The sequence below is a fragment of the Oncorhynchus masou genome, chromosome 6, assembly GCF_036934945.1.
Source record: "Oncorhynchus masou masou isolate Uvic2021 chromosome 6, UVic_Omas_1.1, whole genome shotgun sequence".
Lineage (NCBI taxonomy): Eukaryota > Metazoa > Chordata > Actinopteri > Salmoniformes > Salmonidae > Oncorhynchus > Oncorhynchus masou.
In genome coordinates this window covers 6,563,625-6,586,814 of record NC_088217.1, presented here as the reverse complement: position 1 = coordinate 6,586,814, position 23,190 = coordinate 6,563,625, and the positions used below count along the sequence as shown (strand labels likewise).

General features: G+C 46.7%; 1 protein-coding gene across 3 annotated transcripts in view; it reads right to left on the bottom strand.

Moving 5' to 3' along the window:
• Positions 1-540: 540 nt before the first annotated feature.
• LOC135541317 (inositol hexakisphosphate kinase 1-like) overlaps positions 541-23,190 on the bottom strand; it is a 97,497-nt gene continuing 74,847 nt past the window's right edge. For 2 of the 3 annotated variants that reach the window (XM_064967474.1, XM_064967475.1), the window contains exons 5-6: positions 15,779-15,954; positions 541-10,266 (exon numbers count right to left, since the gene is read on the bottom strand). In XM_064967474.1, the coding sequence (XP_064823546.1) occupies positions 8,596-10,266; positions 15,779-15,954 (1,847 nt within the window). In that variant the 3' untranslated portion in view covers positions 541-8,595. The remainder of the gene's footprint in view (positions 10,267-15,778; positions 15,955-23,190) is intronic. The other variant, XM_064967476.1, reaches the window with a different exon arrangement.

Below are 23,190 nucleotides of genomic sequence, written 5' to 3'. Positions count from 1 at the left end.
GTCAAATAGGGACAAGTACAGTATGTAACAGTCCACTAATTATGAATGTTTCGAAGCCTGTGGATGCAACTTTTGTCTGGTTCCTCTGAACCTTTCTTTCTTTCTTGCAGCTGCCACCTCTGCTTGCTCTGAGGATATATAGGCTAGAGTATGTTCTACTTCGTGTGTATGCAACCTTTTTAGATAGTAGGTACTATAGTCTCTCCCCTTTAGTTTTTTTTTTAGTACCTTGATTTAACTGGTCAGTTAGAACAAATTCTTATTTACAATGTCAGCCTTACATGGGAAACAGTGGGTTTAACTGCCTTGTTCAGGGGCAGAACAACAGATTTTTTAAAAACCTTGTCAGCTCGGGGATTCAATCCAGCAACCTTTCGGTTACTGGCCCAACGGTCGAACCACAAGGCTTCCTGCCGGCCCTAGGGCAGACAGGTTGCCTCCCACATGAACAATGTTCTAGCACACACGAGTGCGGTTACCCTAGGTCTGGCATTTTCCCTGATACTAGATAATATAAATAAAATACAAATAAGCAAAACAGACAACACAGAAACATTTATTTCTTAAATAAATGGTTTTATAGCTCACATTCAAAGTTGTCATAAAGATGTCATATTATAATTCGTAAAAAAATATCCATCCATGCAACAACAACAAAGGGAAAAATATACTTTTGGGGGTAATATATATATTGTTTCTTCTACAAGTAATTTTTCAGATCTATGTAAAGACAAATAACATCCACCACAGAGGAGGACACTTCTCCTTCCTAGATCCCTTTGTATAGACTCCTATGGATTCTTCTTCCCCTCTTGTATTACTTTTACATTATTATTCCTTTATTATCTTTGGGTGAGTTCAAATTGGCACCCTATTCCCTTCATAGTGCCATACTTTTAACCGAAGACCCATAGGGCTCAGGTCAAAAGTTGTGCACTACTATATAGCGGGAATAGGGTGCCATTTCGATTGGATACTTTGTCTCTGACACAGCACACGTTTCGTGGTTTGTATCGCTGCGGTGTAGACTTATTAAATTAACACAAATGCCCACTTTTAAAAAAAGGTTCAAACAAACAAACTATTTCCCTTTTTTTGGACGATAGTAAGCTGCTTTGAAAATATATTTATTTTGGCATCTTTGAAATAGTTTTTTTCCCCTTCCATCTAAAAACTACTTTGTCCCTCCAAAGCATTTTTTTTCTGGGTTAATCAACCTGAAAAATGTATTTTTGGACAATAACACATTACAAAGCCCTGCCAAGTAGACTGATAAAGAGGCCACCCTTCCCCACAGGTTGAAATCCCATTATCATATTTTTCCATATAAATTAGTTTGAAGAAAAGGTCTTGAATAAATAAGAATGAATTTGGAACTCTGGGGCTAAGAAAACAACCATTTTTAACAGTTGTGACGAGAAGTGTGACTTTTGCGGGAGAATACATTTTCTCCACAATGCCAAATAGAAAACACACCATAGAATTGGTTCTAGAATCAGAATAGAATCAGCATGCATGTAGTTGATAGATAGAACTCTAAACCAATAGAAAACCAGTAATTCTACAGTGTCTGTTTTTCAACATTGGATTGCATGTGTTGAAATTGAGTTTTTTACAGTTCTGGCCACATCCAAGTCAGTTCATGTACTTGTGTAGCAGTAGATAATATTAGTTATACGTAAAGATACGATATTATAGCATCCTAGTGCTTTGTAGTCAGAGTAGAGTAGCAAAGTGTTCCTGGTAACTTTCCCCAAAAATGCTGATAAGCAGGAACCAGCCTATTTCATCCTCTGAGTCTGGGATTCTTCTAACTGGGATGTGGAAAACCTGGGAATTTTGAAACCCTGTCAAAGATATTAAACTAAAGACAAGACCTGCAACCGTGCCAGAGCAGAGAAGAAAAAATAATCCACATCTAAAAATGATGTATCAAAGTGACTTAAAGCTACAGTGCACCATTGTTCAACCAATCTACACAGAGAGAGACATCCTAACCAACTGAGTGACACTAGACTAACAGACTATGGTGAGTGGGCTAGGGAACAGAGGGAGGAGGACACAGGAGAGGAAGAGGGTGAGAGTGGTGAAGGAGTGGAGTCTCTCTGCTATCATTCTGCTACATGTGCTAAGATGGAGGACAAGGGTTCACTGTGTATCGGTGGTGAGAGAGTAGCAGACCTGGGTTCAAATATTAAAAATCTTTCAAATGCGTTTTCTTTAGCCTGCTTGCCTGGAGGGCCAGGTCATAGGCGGGATTTGCAGTTTTGAGACTATTCTATTGGTTACATTTTGCAAGGCAAAAGGGTGCAATTTCAGACATACCCTGGGTTTTTTATTTAATGTTCAATTAAAACCCTGCTAAAAAGTATTTGAAATGATTTGAAACCTGTTTGAAGCCAGGTCTCTAGTCTGCCCCTTGACGTGACTTAACCGCCCTCAAAAGAAAACGAGTACTATAAAAATAAGAAAGAATCAGGCTTTCAATACACCTTCTACAGCGCAAATTTAAAAAAAGATCATAAAATGAGAGAAAGGCTTAGTTTGTAAAACAGAGAGGGGGGGCATCAATGTGTCTGAATTAAAGGATATGTGTTATACAGTGTCCCAATGGTATACCTGGACTGGGACGGGCCTAATTACCAGACTCTGGTATCGGGAGGAAAAAATAAACAATACTAATATTATATCCACCTCATTTTCAAACGCTTTTTAAACACGGAAGCCAAACGATGAAACTATGGATACAACTTCTTCAACATGATCATAATTTATATCATAATAAAAAAAAATATTTTGTAAAATCCCTGTATTACCATGTTCCTGATAGCTGATATTACCTTTTACTGTTCTGCTAATGTGCCTGGACCTTTCAGACTAAACTGTCCGAGAACAAACCCCAAACGGTTTCCTAATCAGACAGGCTAGATGCAGTTATTTCCAAATCAATATGCATTAAAAAAAAAACAAAAAAAACAACGGAAGGCTTTTGAATTGTTATTCAAAATGACATAGGCTATTCAGTGCAGTTCATAGCCAAAACTAGTTTTCCCCACTCACTTGAAACTGGCTATTCACTGCAGTATTAAGCCTTACACACTGAGCTTATGAATTATTGGCTAATATGCATACGCTTCTAATTTAGGGTCCAGGCTACATCTGGAGTCTTATCGGTCTTCATTGTTGTGTGGCGCAACGACGCGCCTGTCCTCTCCGCTGCCACGGCGATTCCTCTAAAAAACACTCGGAGTCCCGGGTAAAAGCCTGACAACAAAAGCTTGTTGCTCACGTATTTCCTTTAGCGTACTGATAGCCTACTGGAGGAGAGATTGCACCCTTGCTTGCTGCATGTAAAACAGCATTAACGGGCGGAGTGTAGTGAAAACTGCATACTTTCCTATAGTAGAATCTCAACACAGGGCTTCATCCTGACAAAATAGGTCTAACACCATACGAGTGGCCGGTTAATGTACCTTTCTGGACCTTCTCAACTGTGAAGAAGACCCAGACGGTTACGTAAAAATGACATTGGCTGCTATTTCGGCAGGAAGCGTGAGCGGTTATTCAAACGAGCCTACATCACTACAACCTATGGACAAAAAACATAAATAAAAAATAAAATGGTGTACTCACTAGATAACAATAATAGATTCCTCATTGCACTGTTGTTGTTGTAGCCCAGGGTAGAATAATGTTATGGTCTAACGATGTAGGACTGATCAATAGTGAAGCTTTACAAGTCGGGGACCACAGCGTAGCGCGCACCACCGCTAACTAGCTAGCCATTTCACATCCGTTACAAGAGCACAGCCTGGAGGAAGGAACCTATACATCTACCGTTTCATCATCATGTTAATTTATTTTTCTTTGCACTTTGGCAGGTTAATAATATCTAGCTAATGTAACGGATGTGAAACGGCTAGCTTAGTTAGCGGTGCGCGCTAAATAGCGTTTTAAATCGGTGACGTCACTTGCTCTGAGACCTTGAAGTAGTAGTTCCCCTTGCTCTGCAAGGGCCGTGGCTTTTGTGGAGCGATGGGTCACGACGCTTCCAGGGTGACTGTTGTTGATGTGTGCAGAGGGTCCCTGGTTCGGGCGAGGGGATGGGTATGGGCGAGGGGACGGTTTAAAATGATACTGTTACACTAACATGTTGGTTCTTCCTTCAACTACAATTCACTAGCCTCTCTCTACCAGAAGTACCTGTGTGCAACAGGCTGTAGGCTACGCAAGCCTCTCCGCAATACGCGTGAAATGCCAGGAAAAGCTGTAGGCTACAAAAGCGACGGGACATTTATTTCCTTCTGTTTTTATTCTATTTGGGGAAAGAAATAGCCTTGGATCTTGCTAATTGCTGAATGTAAAAACAGGCATATAAAATGATGGTGAGGAAAGTTAAAGAGAGATCTTGGCATTGGTGGGATCAGTTTTGGCCACGTGATAATTTTCATGTCCTGATGCATTGCAAATACTTGCACAGGACAAACAGAGATGAGAACAGTGAAATGGAAACCACTTGAGCAATGAGGTAATGACATGCTGTAAAATATGTGCAGGCTAAACAGCGTTTGTTGTTGAAATGCTACATTTAAATACGAGTGACTACATAGTTTTTTCCATTAGGCGGACATGTACATTGAAGTCGTCTACTATTTGCGGTTCCCACTATGACAAACACACCCTGAAAGCACTGAATGGTCGTGTCACCACTTTATTAATAGCGGCTTGCAGTAGGATACGTCGATCAGTTGATTGACAGGTGTAGGACTGTAAAACGATAAAACAAACTTCCCTCTAGCGTGGATGCTCACCAACGTTTTATAGTTATGTAGCCTATAGTTTATTATTATAGTTATTGGCTTGGTGGATGGCCCGGGCCTTAACTCTGCCACAACAGAACTAGCCTACCAGCAGGTCTAGCTAGCGTTATTATCACAACAGAACGAGCCTACCGGCAGATCAAGCTAACGCCATTATCACAACAGAACTAGCCTACCGGTAGATCGAGCTAACGTTATTAACACAACAGAACTATGCTACCGGTAGGTCAAGCTAACGTCATTATCACAACAGAACTAACCCACCGGTAGGTCAAGCTAACGTCATTATCACAACAGAACTCGCCTACCGGTAGGTCAAGCTAACGTTATTATCACAACAGAACTCGCCTACCGGTAGGTCAAGCTAACGTCATTATCACAACAGAACTAGCCTACCGGTAGGTCAAGCTAACGTCATTATCACAACAGAACTAGCCTACCGGTAGGTCAAGCTAACGTCATTATCACAACAGAACTAGCCTACCGGTAGGTCTAGCTAACGTTAGCAAACTCAAATTCAATAATATAACATTACACTTACACTTGTTTTCTTGACTTTTATTCTCTTTGACTCAAATAAATTACTCTGGCAAGTTTGCCACTGGCGCACAGCAGTAGGGAAATAAAGTGGAAGTCGAATGAATCACTTCTGTTGTTTGGCTGTGCCCATGGCAACGTTCGAAAATGAGTTGGATACCTTTAAAAGAAACGGTCGGGTGGCTCTATTTAGAACAGAATAAGCAAGATACTAACCATAGAAAGCAACATAATAATAAAACTGTGACCTGTGAATAAATTAGATAACCATTTTGGGAGACACAGAGCTGTGCTGTATTTCAATTGAAGCCTGAAGGCTGGGGCCTAGTCCCTATGTAAATGCACTGGCTTTGACCAGGGATACATAACCCATAGGGCTCTGGAGCCTTAAAAGTAGTGCACTACATTAGGGAATAGGGTGCAAATTTCAGAGGTACCCTGGGTTTTATTTATTTTTCAACCTCTTTATCAAGGAGGGAAAATCTAAAGAGGGAAAATCATTTATTAACCCTTGCTTTCTTTACAGTAACGCTTTCATGACAAACATCAGCCTGTAAGCAAAGTTGCTCATCTATTAAACCCCTGATAGGACTACAGCTGTACGGAGACTAGGGACTACAGCTGTACGGAGACTAGGGACTACAGCTGTACGGAGACTAGGGACTACAGCTGTACGGAGACTAGGGACTACAGCTGTACGGAGACTAGGGACTACAGCTGTACGGAGACTAGGGACTACAGCTGTACGGAGACTAGGGACTACAGCTGTACGGAGACTAGGGACTACAGCTGTACGGAGACTAGGGACTACAGCTGTACGGAGACTAGGGACTACAGCTGTACGGAGACTAGGGACTACAGCTGTACGGAGACTAGGGACTACAGCTGTACGGAGACTAGGGACTACAGCTGTACGGAGACTAGGGACTACAGCTGTACGGAGACTTGGGACTACAGCTGTACGGAGACTTGGGACTACAGCTGTACGGAGACTTGGGACTACAGCTGTACGGAGACTAGGGACTACAGCTGTACGGAGACTAGGGACTACAGCTGTATGGAGACTTCCCTTCCCCAAGACCCCCCCCCCCCCGCACTGTCCCTTAACACATATTGACGTATACACAATTCAGTCTCTGTACCAGTCCCACAGCAGAGACAGTCTCTGTACCAGTCCCACAGCAGAGACAGTCTCTGTACCAGTCCCACAGCAGAGACAGGGGCTATATCCCAAATGGCACCCATCCACTTTGTAGTGCACTACTTTTGACCAGAGCCCTATGGGTTTCCCTGTGGGCCCAGATCAAAAGTAGTGCAAGAGAAAATTGGAATAGGATGCCATTTGGGCCCGAAACAGGACCTGGACTTGCCCTGAGCAGTGTCTTCACTACCTTCAAAACCAAATCCATCTTGTGCCTTTTCTTCAATGCAATACTTCAGTTGGCCACTCAGTGGCGACAAAACCCACAAGGCAGACATTGCCCTTTTTATGTTTCCCTCAGAGGAATGGCAGCCATTTCTGTCCAGGAGGATTGATACGATACACACACGGCTGTAGACGCTCCCTTTAAGTTTGTGTCTCTAATTCTAGGAGCACAACAGTCAGAAAGGAGTGACATTTACAGTCTAAGGTCACGGCCTTTCACCTTTACTGTCAGACAGTAGCATAGACATACCCGGGCCTTGCATCCATTCCATCACTGCTCCATCAGGTCCTCCTTACTACAGATCACTGCTCCATCAGGTCCTTCTTACTACAGATCACTGCTCCATCAGGTCCTCCTTACTACAGATCACTGCTCCATCAGGTCCTTCTTACTACAGATCACTGCTCCACCATGTCCTCATTACAGATCACTGCTCCAACCAGGTCCTTACTACAGATCATTGCTCCATCAGGTCCGTATTACAGATAATTGCTCCATCAGATCCTTACCATTACAGATCATTGCTCCACCAGGTCCTCATTACAGATCATTGCTCCACCAGGTCCTTAATACAGATCATTGCTCCATCAGGTCCTTATTACAGATAATTGCTCCACCAGATCCTTCTCATTACAGATCATTGCTCCATCAGATCCTTCTCATTACAGATCATTGCTCCACCAGGTCCTCATTACAGATAATTGCTCCACCAGGTCATCATTACAGATCATTGCTCCATCACGTCCTTATTACACATAATTGCTCCATCAGGTCCTAATCACAGACCATTGCTCCATCAGGTCCTAATTTCAGATTATTGCTCGATCAGGTCCTTCTTATTACAGATCACTGTTCCATCAGGTCCTCATTACAGATCACTGCTCCACCAGGTCCTCATCACAGATAATTTCTCCATCAAGTCATCCTTGTTACAGATTACTGCTCCATCAGGTCCTCATTACAGACTACTGCTCCATCAGATCCTCATTACAGACCATTGCTCCATTTTGTCCCCATTACAGATCACTGCTCCATCAGGTCCTTATTATTACAGATCATTGCTCCACCAGATCCTTCTCATTACAGATAATTGCTCCATCAGGTCCTTATTACAGATCACTGTTCCATCAGGTCCTCATTACAGATCATTGCTCCATCATGTCCTTATTACAGATCACTGCTCCACCAGGTCCTCATTACAGATCATTGCTTCATCATGTCCTTATTACAGACCACTGCTCCACCAGGTCCTCATTACAGATCATTGCTCCATCAGGTCCTCGTTACAGATCATTGCTCCATCAGGCCCTCCTTGTTACAGATCATTGCTCCATCGAGTCCTTCTTATTACAGATTACTGCTCCATCAGGTTTCTTATTACAGATCATTGTTCCATCAGATCCTCATAACAGATCACTGCTCCATCAGGTTTCTTATTACAGATAATGTGCTTTTCTTGCTCCAAAACAGAGTCATTGAGGACAGGGTAGCGGGTAGTAGCACTGAGGGAGAGGAGGACATCTGAAGATGTGTTAGTCTTCTCCTGAACCACCATCATCGGTACATCCCAAATGGCACCCTATTCCCTACATAGTACACTACTTTTGATCAGATCCTTATAGGAGTAAGGCTTCCCTTTTTTGGATGCACCCTGGGTTTTATTAAAAAAAGAAATAATAATAATAATAATTAAAGAGAAAGAAGACGTGTTAACACCCTATGGGCCCTGTTCAAAAGTAGTGTACTACATAGTGAATAGGGGGTACCATCCATTTGAGACAAGACCAATTAGTCAGTCCCAGGTTCGGCTACTACAGGTTCTCCTCTCGGAGGCCCTCTAGGATCTTGATGAGGCTCTCTAATCCAAACACGTAGCCCCGATCCGGCCCGTCGTGCACCGTCTGGTCGTCGCGGAAACCTTTGAAGGTGCTGTGGGCAAAGTCTATCATGCGGACGTCCACACTGATGCTCGGGCTGGAGGGGAGTGGTAGTGGTGGAGGGGGCGTGTGGGGGTCTGAGGGCTGGGGTGGAAGGGGCTGGAGAGGCTCCTGGTGGAGCGGCTGTGGAGGGGTTGGGACGTGCGTGGGGGGGTAGTCTGGTGGAGGTGGTATTGCCTGGGGCAGCTGGAGAGGGGCTTCTGTCAGTCCATGGGCCCCTTGGTAGACTCCGCCTTGGAGCCCCACTCCTGACCCTGGTCCTTGGACACCTTGGAGCCCCAGTCCTAAGCCTGGTCCTTGGACACCTTGGAGCCCCACTCCTAAGCCTGGTCCTTGGACACCTTGGAGCCCCAGTCCTAAGCCTGGTCCTTGGACACCTTGGAGCCCCAGTCCTAAGCCTGGTCCTTGGACACCTTGGAGCCCCACTCCTGACCCTGGTCCTTGGAGCCCCACTCCTGACCCTGGTCCTTGGAGCCCCACTCCTGACCCTGGTCCTTGGAGCCCCACTCCTGACCCTGGTCCTTGGAGCCCCACTCCTGACCCTGGTCCTTGGAGCCCCACTCCTGACCCTGGTCCTTGGAGCCCCACTCCTGACCCTGGTCCTTGGACACCTTGGAGCCCCACTCCTAAGCCTGGTCCTTGGACACCTTGGAGCCCCAGTTCTAAGCCCGGTCCTTGGACACCTTGGAGCCCCACTCCTGACCCTGGTCCTTGGAGCCCCACTCCTGACCCTGGTCCCTGGACACCTTGGAGCCCCAGTCCTAAGCCCGGTCCTTGGACACCTTGTAGCCCCACTCCTATCCCCGGTCCTTGGAGCCCCACTCCTGACCCTGGTCCTTGGACACCTTGGAGCCCCACTCCTATCCCCGGTCCTTGGAGCCCCACTCCTGACCCTGGTCCTTGGACACCTTGGAGCCCCACTCCTGACCCTGGTCCTTGGACACCTTGGAGCCCCACTCCTATCCCCGGTCCTTGGAGCCCCACTCCTGACCCTGGTCCTTGGACACCTTGGAGCCCCACTCCTGACCCTGGTCCTTGGACACCTTGGAGCCCCACTCCTATCCCTGGTTCTTGGATACCTTGGTGGACTCCACCTTGGAGCCCCACTCCTATCCCTGGTCCTTGGACACTTTGGATTCCTAGCCCTGGGTTGACTGCCACCCCCTTCTCTGAGGGCAGCTCAGCTGCTGGTTGTGGTGCTGGTGTTTTTTGGTTTTCCAAGGGCTCTGCTGGGGCCTGTGGTGGTGATGCTGCTTTCTGCTGCCAGGTCTCCTGTGGTGCTTTCTGCCAGACGTAGGCCAGCTCAGGCTCCTTCCCCTCATAGATGATTAGCAGGGAGGATGAGTAGAAGCGGTAGGTGGTCTGTCTCTCCAGAATGGCCTTCAGGCTGCGTAACTTACACAGCATGGGCTCAAACAGGTCCTTCCTTAGCGACGCCCCGTTGTGCAGGTATTGGTGGAGGGCGTGGCGGAAGCCCTCAATGGACAGGCTGCGGCCGTAGTACTTGTTCCTGCACAGATAGTGGCCCGTATCCATCTGGTACACCTGGACCATAGAACACAGAGATTAGAGGATACACCTGGACCATAGAACACAGAGATTAGAGGATACACCTGGACCATAGAACACAGAGATTAGGGGATACACCTGGACCATAGAGCAGAGATTAGAGGATACACCTGGACAATAGAACACAGAGATCAGAGGATACACCTGGACCATAGAACACAGAGATTAGAGGTTACACCTGGACCATAGAGAGAACAGAGGTTAAACCTGGACCATACGACACAGGGATACGAGGTGATACCTGGACCATACAACACGGGGATACGAGATGACACCTGGACCATACAACACGAGGTGATACCTGGACCGTACAACACGGGGATACCTGGACCATACAACACGGGGATACGAGATGACACCTGGACCATACAACACGAGGTGATACCTGGACCATACAACACGGGGATACCTGGACCATACAACACGGGGATACGAGATGACACCTGGACCATACAACACAGGGATACGAGGTGATACCTGGACCATACAACACGGGGATACGAGATGACTCCTGGACCATACAACACGAGGTGATACCTGGACCATACAACACGAGATGATACCTGGACTATACAACACGGGGATACGAGATGACACCTGGACCATACAACACGGGGATACGAGGTGACACCTGGACCATACAACAAGGGGATACGAGGTGATACCTGGACCATACAACACGAGATGATACCTGGACCATACAACACGGGGATACGAGGTGACACCTGGACCATACAACACGGGGATACGAGGTGATACCTGGACCATACAACACGAGATGATACCTGGACCATACAAAACGAGATGATACCTGGACCATACAACACGAGGTGATACCTGGACCATACAACACGAGATGATACCTGGACCATACAACACGAGATGATACCTGGACCATACAACACGAGATACGAGGTGATACCTGGACCATACAACACGAGATACGAGGTGATACCTGGACCATACAACACGGGATATGAGGTGATACCTGGACCATAAAACACGAGATACGAGGTGATACCTGGACCATACAACACGGGATACGAGGTGATACCTGGACCATACAACACGGGGATACGAGGTGATACCTGGACCATACAACACGGGATACGAGGTGATACCTGGACCATACAACACAGGGATACGAGGTGATACCTGGACCATACAACACAGGGATACGAGGTGATACCTGGACCATACAACACAGGGATACGAGATGACACCTGGACCATACAACACGGGATACGAGGTGATACCTGGACCATACAACACGAGATGATACCTGGACCATACAACACGAGATGATACCTGGACCATACAACACGAGATGATACCTGGACCATACAACACGGGGATACGAGATGACACCTGGACCATACAACACGAGGTGATACCTGGACCATACAACACAGGGATACGAGATGACACCTGGACCATACAACACGGGGATACGAGATGACACCTGGACCATACAACACGGGGATACGAGATGACACCTGGACCATACAACACGAGATGATACCTGGACCATACAACACGGGGATACGAGATGACACCTGGACCATACAACATGGGATACGAGGTGACACCTGGACCTTACAACACAGGGATACGAGATGACACCTGGACCATACAACACGAGGTGATACCTGGACCATACAACACGAGATGATACCTGGACCATACAACACGAGATGATACCTGGACCATACAACACGGGGATACGAGGTGATACCTGGACCATACAACACGGGGATACGAGATGATACCTGGACCATACAACACAGGGATACGAGGTGACACCTGGACCATACAACACAGGGATACGAGATGATACCTGGACCATACAACACAGGGATACGAGATGACACCTAGACCATGCAACACGAGGTGATACCTGGACCATACAACACGAGGTGATACCTGGACCATACAACACAAGGTGATACCTGGACCATACAACACAAGGTGATACCTGGACCATACAACACGAGATGATACCTGGACCATACAACACGGGGATACGAGGTGATACCTGGACCATACAACACGGGGATACGAGGTGATACCTGGACCATACGAGATGACACCTGGACCATACAACACGAGGTGATACCTGGACCGTACAACACGAGGTGATACCTGGACCGTACAACACGAGGTGATACCTGGACCATACAACACGAGGTGATACCTGGACCATACAACACGGGGATACGAGATGATACCTGGACCATACAACACAAGGTGATACCTGGACCATACAACACGAGATGATACCTGGACCATACAACACGAGGTGATACCTGGACCGTTCAACACGGGATGACACCTGGACCATACAACACGAGATGACACCTGGACCATACAACACGAGATGACACCTGGACCATACAACACGAGATGACACCTGGACCATACAACACGAGATGACACCTGGACCATACAACACGAGGTGATACCTGGACCATACAACACGGGGATACGAGATGACACCTGGACCATACAACACAGGGATACTAGGTGATACCTGGACCATACAACACGAGGTGATACCTGGACCATACAACACGAGGTTACACCCTGACCATGGAGAGAACTGAGTACACACCTGGACCATAGAGAGACTAGAGGATACACCTGGACCATAGAGAGACTAGAGGATACACCTGGACCATAGAGAGAACAGAGGATACACCTGGACCATAGAGAGAACAGAGGATAAACCTGGACCATAGAGAGAACAGAGGTTACACCTGGACCATGAAGAGAACAGAGGATACACCTGGACCATGAAGAGAACCAGAGGTTACACCTGGACCATAGAGAGAACAGAGGTTACACCTGGACCATAGAGAGAACAGAGGTTACACCTGGACCATAGAGAGAACAGAGGTTACACCTGGACCATAGAGAGAACAGAGGTTACACCTGGACCATAGAGAGAACAGAGGTAACACCTGGACCATGAAGAGAACCAGAGGTTACACCTGGACCATGAAGAGAACCAGAGGTTACACCTGGACCATGAAGAGAACAGAGGATACACCTGGACCATGAAGAGAACCAGAGGTTACACCTGGACCATGAAGAGAACCAGAGGATACACCTGGACCATGAAGAGAACCAGAGGATACACCTGGACCATGAAGAGAACCAGAGGATACACCTGGACCATGAAGAGAACCAGAGGTTACACCTGGACCATAGAGAGAACAGAGGTTACACCTGGACCATAGAGAGAACAGAGGTTACACCTGGACCATAGAGAGAACAGAGGTTACACCTGGACCATAGAGAGAACAGAGGTTACACCTGGACCATAGAGAGAACAGAGGATACACCTGGACCATAGAGAGAACAGAGGTTACACCTGGACCATGAAGAGAACCAGAGGTTACACCTGGACCATAGAGAGAACAGAGGTTACACCTGGACCATGAAGAGAACCAGAGGTTACACCTGGACCATAGAGAGAACAGAGGATACACCTGGACCATAGAGAGAACAGAGGATACACCTGGACCATAGAGAGAACAGTGGTTACACCTGGACCATAGAGAGAACCAGAGGTTACACCTGGACCATAGAGAGGAGGTTACACCTGGACCATAGAGAGAACAGAGGTTACACCTGGACCATAGAGAGAACAGAGGCTACACCTGGACCATAGAGAGAACAGAGGCTACACCTGGACCATGAAGAGAAACAGAGGTTACACCTGGACCATGAAGAGAACCAGAGGATACACCTGGACCATAGAGAGAACAGAGGTTACACCTGGACCATAGAGAGAACAGAGGCTACACCTGGACCATGAAGAGAAACAGAGGTAACACCTGGACCATGAAGAGAACCAGAGGTTACACCTGGACCATAGAGAGAACAGAGGTTACACCTGGACCATGAAGAGAACAGAGGATACACCTGGACCATAGAGAGAACCAGAGGATACACCTGGACCATGAAGAGAACCAGAGGTTACACCTGGACCATGAAGAGAACCAGAGGTTACACCTGGACCATAGAGAGAACAGAGGATACACCTGGACCATGAAGAGAACCAGAGGTTACACCTGGACCATGAAGAGAACCAGAGGTTACACCTGGACCATGAAGAGAACCAGAGGTTACACCTGGACCATAGAGAGAACAGAGGATACACCTGGACCATGAAGAGAACCAGAGGTTACACCTGGACCATGAAGAGAACCAGAGGTTACACCTGGACAATAGAAACACAGCGAAAAGAGGCTACACCTGGTACTACACAACACACAGAGGCTCCTTCCCAAATTAAACCCTATTCCCTACATAGTGCTCCGGCCAATAGTAGTAGTACAAAATGTAGGGACTAGGATGTCATTGTGATGCAGGCAGAGAGTGCAGAGGTTAGACATGTAAACATTAAAACAGAACGTGGTGCGTCATTCCGATTTATGTCAGAGAGAGAACCAAACCCACACGTAATGGAGGAGGCCTTGTGAAGCTGGACGTTGGGATCAAAGCTGGGGCTATTGTCCCTGCTCGTGTACCAGCGCTACATTGTAAAACAAGACAACCACGCCGTCCGTCCCTCCTGTAATTCATGGTGTACCTCTCAACGTGTGTGTTGGGATCGACGAAACGTAAGGTGAATTTCAGTTCCAACCGAAACAGACAATAAAGTTTCTAGTATTGTCCCAGTTCTCTCTTTTATTTGAAACTTGATAACATATTCAGTATCTCTTCTGTCCTGCTCAGCTCACCGCTGTGGGATTTCTGTGTCAGCACAGGTGTGTTAGTCGGATCAATATGAAGAGATACTGAGTACGGGATCTATGGTGCGGTAGCTACTGTGTAAAGCCATCTACCTACCTCATCCCCATATTGTTTTTATTTACTTTTCTGCTCTTTTACACACCAGTATCACTACTTACACACCATCATCTGCTCATTTATCACTCCAGTGGTTTAATCTGCTACCCCACTGCCGCCCCGGGTAGCCTAGTGGTTAGAGCGTTGGACTAGTAACCGGAAGGTTGCAAGTTCAAACCCCCGAGCTGACAAGGTACAAATCTGTCGTTCTGCCCCTGAACAGGCAGTTAACCCACTGTTCCTCGGCCATCATTGAAAATAAGAATTTGTTCTTAACTGACTTGCCTAGTTAAATAAAGGTAAAATAAAATTGTAACTATTGTTGTGTCAAACTGCTTTGCTTTATCTTGGTCCAGGTCGCAGTTGTAAATGAGAACTTGTTCTCAACTTGCTTACCTGGTTAAATAAAGGTGAAATAAACAAATAAATAAACTGAAACCCAAACGGAACATACAACTGTAGAATGAATCAGTGTATTGGGCATGCATTCTAAGTGGTAGTCTATGCTGATATGTTTTCTGTTGTCTTGGCAACATCTCCCGTTGCAAAAAAAGAGAGCTTTAAAAACTTTCAGGTGAAATAAAAGTTTGAAAAACAAAACAACAACAAAACAAAAAAACTCTGGGCTCACCTGCATCCCACAGACACGAACCCCCAGGGTGGCGGAGGTGCTCTGCTCGCACTTCTGCATCTGCCTGGCTGCTTTCTCCTCCGAGGCATCGTCCCCATGCTGCCGCGTGCCCATCTTCAGGTCCAGGATGCACGGGTAGCTGAAGAGGTGAACCACGTTCTCCAGGAGCAGAAACTCTGGGAGAGGTGAGAGGTCAAGGAGACAACACTATTCCAAGGTTAATTATCTAGACGTTTAGAAGTCACTCAAGGAATTCTCTCTCTTCGGGACTCACACCCTGCCTGTGACTACGAATCAGTGGCAACCTCGGTCCAAGAGGACAATTCCTCTTCAAGGTCAAGACCTTGGATTATTGAGTGGGAGACCATGGGTCAGATCCCACCAGTAACACAGGGGAGGTGTCAGATTTAAAAGGAAGTCAAAGTGTCACTTAATTTGATTCAATAGTACTCTTGTAACAGTTTAGTTGGTATAACACCGCATAGTTGAGTTGGTATAACACAGCATAGTTTAGTTGGTATAACACAGCATAGTTGAGTTGGTATAACACAGCATAGTTGAGTTGGTATAACACAGCAAAGTTGAGTTGGTATAACACAGCATAGTTGAGTTGGTATAACACAGCATAGTTGAGTTGGTATAACACAGCATAGTTTAGTTGGTATAACACAGCAAAGTTGAGTTGGTATAACACAGCATAGTTGAGTTGGTATAACACAGCATAGTTTAGTTGGTATAACACAGTATAGTTTAGTTGGTATAACACAGCAGTCTTCCACTACACTGTATCACAGCCAACAGTCGTCCACTACACTGTATCACAGCCAACAGTCGTCCACTACACTATATCACAGCCAACAGTCGTCCACTACACTATATCACAGCCAACAGTCGTCCACTACACTGTATCACAGCCAACAGTCTTCCACTACACTATATCACAGCCAACAGTCGTCCACTACACTGTATCACAGCCAACAGTCGTCCACTACACTGTATCACAGCCAACAGTCGTCCACTACACTACATCACAGCCAACAGTCGTCCACTACACTGTATCACAGCCAACAGTCGTCCACTACACTATATCACAGCCAACAGTCGTCCACTACACTACATCACAGCCAACAGTCGTCCACTACACTGTATCACAGCCAACAGTCGTCCACTACACTGTATCACAGCCAACAGTCGTCCACTACACTATATCACAGCCAACAGTCGTCCACTACACTGTATCACAGCCAACAGTCTTCCACTACATCAAAGCCAACAGTCGTCCACTACACTGTATCACAGCCAACAGTCATCCACTACATCACAGCCAACAGTCGTCCACTACACTGTATCACAGCCAACAGTCATCCACTACACTATATCACAGCCAACAGTCATCCACTACACTATATCACAGCCAACAGTCTTCTACTATATCACAGCCAACAGTCTTCTACTACATCACAGCCAACAGTCGTCCACTACACTGTATCACAGCCAACAGTCATCCACTACACTATATCACAGCCAACAGTCTTCTACTACATCACAGCCAACAGTCGTCCACTACACTGTATCACAGCCAACAGTCTTCTACTACATCACAGCCAACAGTCGTCCACTACACTATATCACAGCCAACAGTCTTCTACTACATCACAGCCAACAGTCGTCCACTACACTGTATCACAGCCAACAGTCATCCACTACACTATATCACAGCCAACAGTCGTCCACTACACTGTATCACAGCCAACAGTCTTCCACTACACTATATCACAGCCAACAGTCGTCCACTACACTATATCACAGCCAACAGTCTTCTACTACATCACAGCCAACAGTCGTCCACTACACTATATCACAGCCAACAGTCGTCCACTACACTGTATCACAGCCAACAGTCTTCCACTACACTGTATCACAGCCAACAGTCTTCCACTATATCACAGCCAACAGTCATCCACTACACTATATCACAGCCAACAGTCGTCCACTACACTGTATCACAGCCAACAGTCTTCTGCTACACTATATCACAGCCAACAGTCATCCACTACACTATATCACAGCCAACAGTCTTCTACTACATCACAGCCAACAGTCTTCTACTACATCACAGCCAACAGTCTTCTACTATATCACAGCCAACAGTCGTCCACTACACTGTATCACAGCCAACAGTCATCCACTACACTATATCACAGCCAACAGTCATCCACTACACTGTATCACAGCCAACAGTCTTCTACTACATCACAGCCAACAGTCGTCCACTACACTATATCACAGCCAACAGTCGTCCACTACACTGTATCACAGCCAACAGTCGTCCACTCTACTGTATCACAGCCAACAGTCGTCCACTACACTATATCACAGCCAACAGTCGTCCACTACACTATATCACAGCCAACAGTCGTCCACTACACTATATCACAGCCAACAGTCTTCTACTACATCACAGCCAACAGTCGTCCACTACACTATATCACAGCCAACAGTCGTCCACTACACTGTATCACAGCCAACAGTCTTCTACTACATCACAGCCAACAGTCGTCCACTACACTATATCACAGCCAACAGTCGTCCACTACACTATATCACAGCCAACAGTCGTCCACTACACTATATCACAGCCAACAGTCGTCCACTACACTACATCACAGCCAACAGTCGTCCACTACACTATATCACAGCCAACAGTCGTCCACTACACTACATCACAGCCAACAGTCGTCCACTACACTATATCACAGCCAACAGTCGTCCACTACACTACATCACAGCCAACAGTCGTCCACTACACTATATCACAGCCAACAGTCGTCCACTCTACTGTATCACAGCCAACAGTCTTCTACTACATCACAGCCAACAGTCATCCACTACACTATATCACAGCCTTGTGCTACTCTGTGGTAAGCTGTTCTGGTCTAGAATTGTTCAGTATTCTTTAAACCCCAGGCATGTGTCATCATAGTGATCATTCTATAGGTCTAAATTAAACTTCATTGGTGATTGGGCCAGAGGACTACAGCTGGATCATTCTATAGGTCTAAATTAAACATCATTGGGCCAGAGGACTACATCTGGATCGACAAAACATATGGCCTGGTAAGACGTGGACATTCAACTCGACTTTCAACCACTTTTGAGGACTGAAAAAAAAACAAAAAAACAATTCAGACAGTCAATCCCTTTAGGTTTTCTTAACGTTTGAACCCAAATGAAACTGTTTAACATGCAGGAGTCAAGTCTCAGTAAAATATAATTGTAATCTTTTTCCTCTCAGTGTGCAAAAAAATAACTGAAAGGAGCAAGAAGAATGTGTGAGCACAGTGGAAAGTCCAATCTGCCCCCCCCCCCGCCCCCACCCACCCCCGCCGTCTCTAGTTTCTGCTGGCTCTGTACATGTGAGAGAGAGACGCAGGACACTGTTCTCCTTTAACATGGGGGCTCACGTCAGCTAAGAATTTCAAACAAAAAGGACCGACAGTCAGGTACACAGTGAACTTGAACTAAGCGCCTTAATCAACCGCTCATTCACTCGTAGGCCATCGTAGATATCAAATCAAATTTATTTTATATAGCCCTTCGTACATCAGCTGATATCTCAAAGTGCTGTACAGAAACCCAGCCTAAAACCCCAAACAGCAAGCAATGCAGGTGTAGAAGCACAGTGGCTAGGAAAAACTCCCTAGAATACAGATACAACTGGACAACTTCCAAAAATGGCACCCTATTCCCCTACATAGTGCACTACTTTTGACCAGGGCCCATAGAGCTCTATGTAGGGAAATAGGGTGCATTTTGAGACAAACACACAGAGACTAAAGTTGAGGAATTCCCCAGATTGTTAAGTACAACATGATATTATCTTCTGATAATATTTGGCTCCTGTGGTGAGGTGGTCGGTGTTTTATATGGTCAGTGAAGAACATGACACTACTTTGACAGTTGGGAAAGAAGGGTGCAGCTCTCAATGAGTGCCCTTGGTGTGATTTCTACATTTCGGGAAGCACTTCAAACTCCAGGCTTGTGTCCCAAATGGAACCCTATATAGAGACCAGCGTTCCATTTGGGACAGAGGTTGGTCTGAGCCTCGTCTTTTCCCACGGCCTACTTTGACAGGTTAGATCACCAGAGAACTCCCAGGGTCCGTTAAGGACAGGAGGGTTGTAACACTACTCCTGACCAACGCCTTGTTCAGGTAATGGAGTCAGATAGATTGTGTTTGTTCAACTTGACCAGGTCATTGGTCAACTCCCCTGTCAGCACTTTCCCTCTGTTTATCCTTCCATGCGTCTGTCCTGACCTTTTCCCCTCATCCTGTCTGGTTCAGGTGAGTATCCTGACCTTTTCTCCTCATCCTGTCTGGTTCAGGTGAGTATCCTGACCTTTTCCCCTCATCCTGTCTGGTTCAGGTGAGTATCCTGACCTTTTCCCCTCATCCTGTCTGGTTCAGGTGAGTATCCTGACCTTTTCCCCTCATCCTGTCTGGTTCAGGTGAGTATCCAGATCTTTTCCCCTCATCCTGTCTGGTTCAGGTGAGTATCCTGACCTTTTCCCCTCATCCTGTCTGGTTCAGGTGAGTATCCTGACCTTTCCCCCTCATCCTGTCTGGTTCAGGTGAGTATCCTGACCTTTTCTCCTCATCCTGTCTGGTTCAGGTGAGTATCCTGACCTTTTCTCCTCATCCTGTCTGGTTCAGGTGAGTATCCTGACCTTTTCCCCTCATCCTGTCTGGTTCAGGTGAGTATCCTGATCTTTTCCCCTCCTCCTGTCTGGTTCAGGTGAGTATCCTGACCTTTTCCCCTCCTCCTGTCTGGTTCAGGTGAGTATCCTGACCTTTTCTCATCATCCTGTCTGGTTCAGGTGAGTATCCTGATCTTTTCCCCTCATCCTGTCTGGTTCAGGTGAGTATCCTGACCTTTTCCCCTCATCCTGTCTGGTTCAGGTGAGTATCCTGATCTTTTCTCCTCATCCTGTCTGGTTCAGGTGAGTATCCTGATCTTTTCCCCTCATCCTGTCTGGTTCAGGTGAGTATCCTGACCTTTTCTCCTCATCCTGTCTGGTTCAGGTGAGTATCCTGACCTTTTCCCCTCATCCTGTCTGGTTCAGGTGAGTATCCTGACCTTTTCTCCTCATCCTGTCTGGTTCAGGTGAGTATCCTGACCTTTTCTCCTCATCCTGTCTGGTTCAGGTGAGTATCCTGATCTTTTCTCCTCATCCTGTCTGGTTCAGGTGAGTATCCTGACCTTTTCCCCTCATCCTGTCTGGTTCAGGTGAGTATCCTGACCTTTTCCCCTCATCCTGTCTGGTTCAGGTATGTATCCTGACCTTTTCTCCTCATCCTGTCTGGTTCAGGTGAGTATCCTGACCTTTTCTCCTCATCCTGTCTGGTTCAGGTGAGTATCCTGACCTTTTCCCCTCATCCTGTCTGGTTCAGGTGAGTATCCTGACCTTTTCCCCTCATCCTGTCTGGTTCAGGTGAGTATCCTGACCTTTTCTCCTCATCCTGTCTGGTTCAGGTGAGTATCCTGACCTTTTCCCTCATCCTGTCTGGTTCAGGTGAGTATCCTGGAGGTGAGTATCCTGATCTTTCCCTCATCCTGTCTGGTTTTCCCCTCCTCCTGTCTGGTTCAGGTGAGTATCCTGACCTGGTTTTCCTGACCTTTTCCTCCTGTCTGGTTCAGGTGAGTATCCTGACCTTTTCTCATCATCCTGTCTGGTTCAGGTGAGTATCCTGATCTTTTCCCCTCATCCTGTCTGGTTCAGGTGAGTATCCTGATCTTTTCTCCCGTCTAGTTCAGGTGAGTATCCTGGTCTTTTCTCCTCATCCTGTCTGGTTCAGGTGAGTATCCTGGTCTTTTCTCCTCATCCTGTCTGGTTCAGGTGAGTATCCTGACCTTTTCTCCTCATCCTGTCTGGTTCAGGTGAGTATCCTGACCTTTTCCCCTCATCCTGTCTGGTTCAGGTGAGTATCCTGACCTGGTTTTTCTCCTCATCCTGTCTGGTTCAGGTGAGTATCCTGACCTTTTCTCCTCATCCTGTCTGGTTCAGGTGAGTATCCTGATCTTTTTTCTCCTCATCCTGTCTGGTTCAGGTGAGTATCCTGACCTTTTCCCCTCATCCTGTCTGGTTCAGGTGAGTATCCTGACCTTTTCCCCTCATCCTGTCTGGTTCAGGTATGTATCCTGACCTTTTCTCCAGGTGAGTATCCTGACCTTTTTTCCTGGTCCTCATCCTGTCTGGTTCATCCTGACCTTTTCCCTCATCCTGTCTGGTTCAGGTGAGTATCCTGACCTTTTTCATCCTCCAGGTGAGTATCATCCTGTCTGGTTCAGGTGAGTATCCTGACCTTTTCCCCTCATCCTGTCTGGTTCAGGTGAGTATCCTGACCTTTTTTCCCCTCATCCTGTCTGGTTCAGGTGAGTATCCTGACCTTTTCCCCTCATCCTGTCTGGTTCAGGTGAGTATCCTGACCTTTTCCCCTCATCCTGTCTGGTTCAGGTGAGTATCCTGACCTTTTCCCCTCATCCTGTCTGGTTCAGGTGAGTATCCTGACCTTTTCCCCTCATCCTGTCTGGTTCAGGTGAGTATCCTGACCTTTTCCCCTCATCCTGTCTGGTTCAGGTGAGTATCCTGACCTTTTCCCCTCATCCTGTCTGGTTCAGGTGAGTATCCTGACCTTTTCTCCTCATCCTGTCTGGTTCAGGTGAGTATCCTGACCTTTTCTCCTCATCCTGTCTGGTTCAGGTGAGTATCCTGATCCTGATCCTGTCTGGTTTTTCCCCTCCTCCTGTCTGGTTCAGGTGAGTATCCTGACCTTTTCTCCTCATCCTGTCTGGTTCAGGTGAGTATCCTGACCTTTTTTCCTGTCCTCATCCTGTCTGGTTCAGGTGAGTATCCTGACCTTTTCCCTCATCCTGTCTGGTTCAGGTGAGTATCCTCTTTTCCCCTCATCCTGTCTGGTTCAGGTGAGTATCCTGACCTTTTCCCCTCATCCTGTCTGGTTCAGGTGAGTATCCTGACCTTTTCCCCTCATCCTGTCTGGTTCAGGTGAGTATCCTGACCTTTTCCCCTCATCCTGTCTGGTTCAGGTGAGTATCCAGGTGAGACCTTTTCCCCTCATCCTGTCTGGTTCAGGTGAGTATCCTGACCTTTTCCTCCCTCCTGTCTGGTTCAGGTGAGTATCCAGGTGATCTTTTCCCTCATCCTGTCTGGTTCAGGTGAGTATCCTGACCTTTTCCCCTCATCCTGTCTGGTTCAGGTGAGTATCCTGACCTTTTCCCCTCATCCTGTCTGGTTCAGGTGAGTATTTCCCCTCATCCTGTCTGGTTCAGGTGAGTATCCTGACCTTTTCCCCTCCTCCTGTCTGGTTCAGGTGAGTATCCTGACCTTTTCCC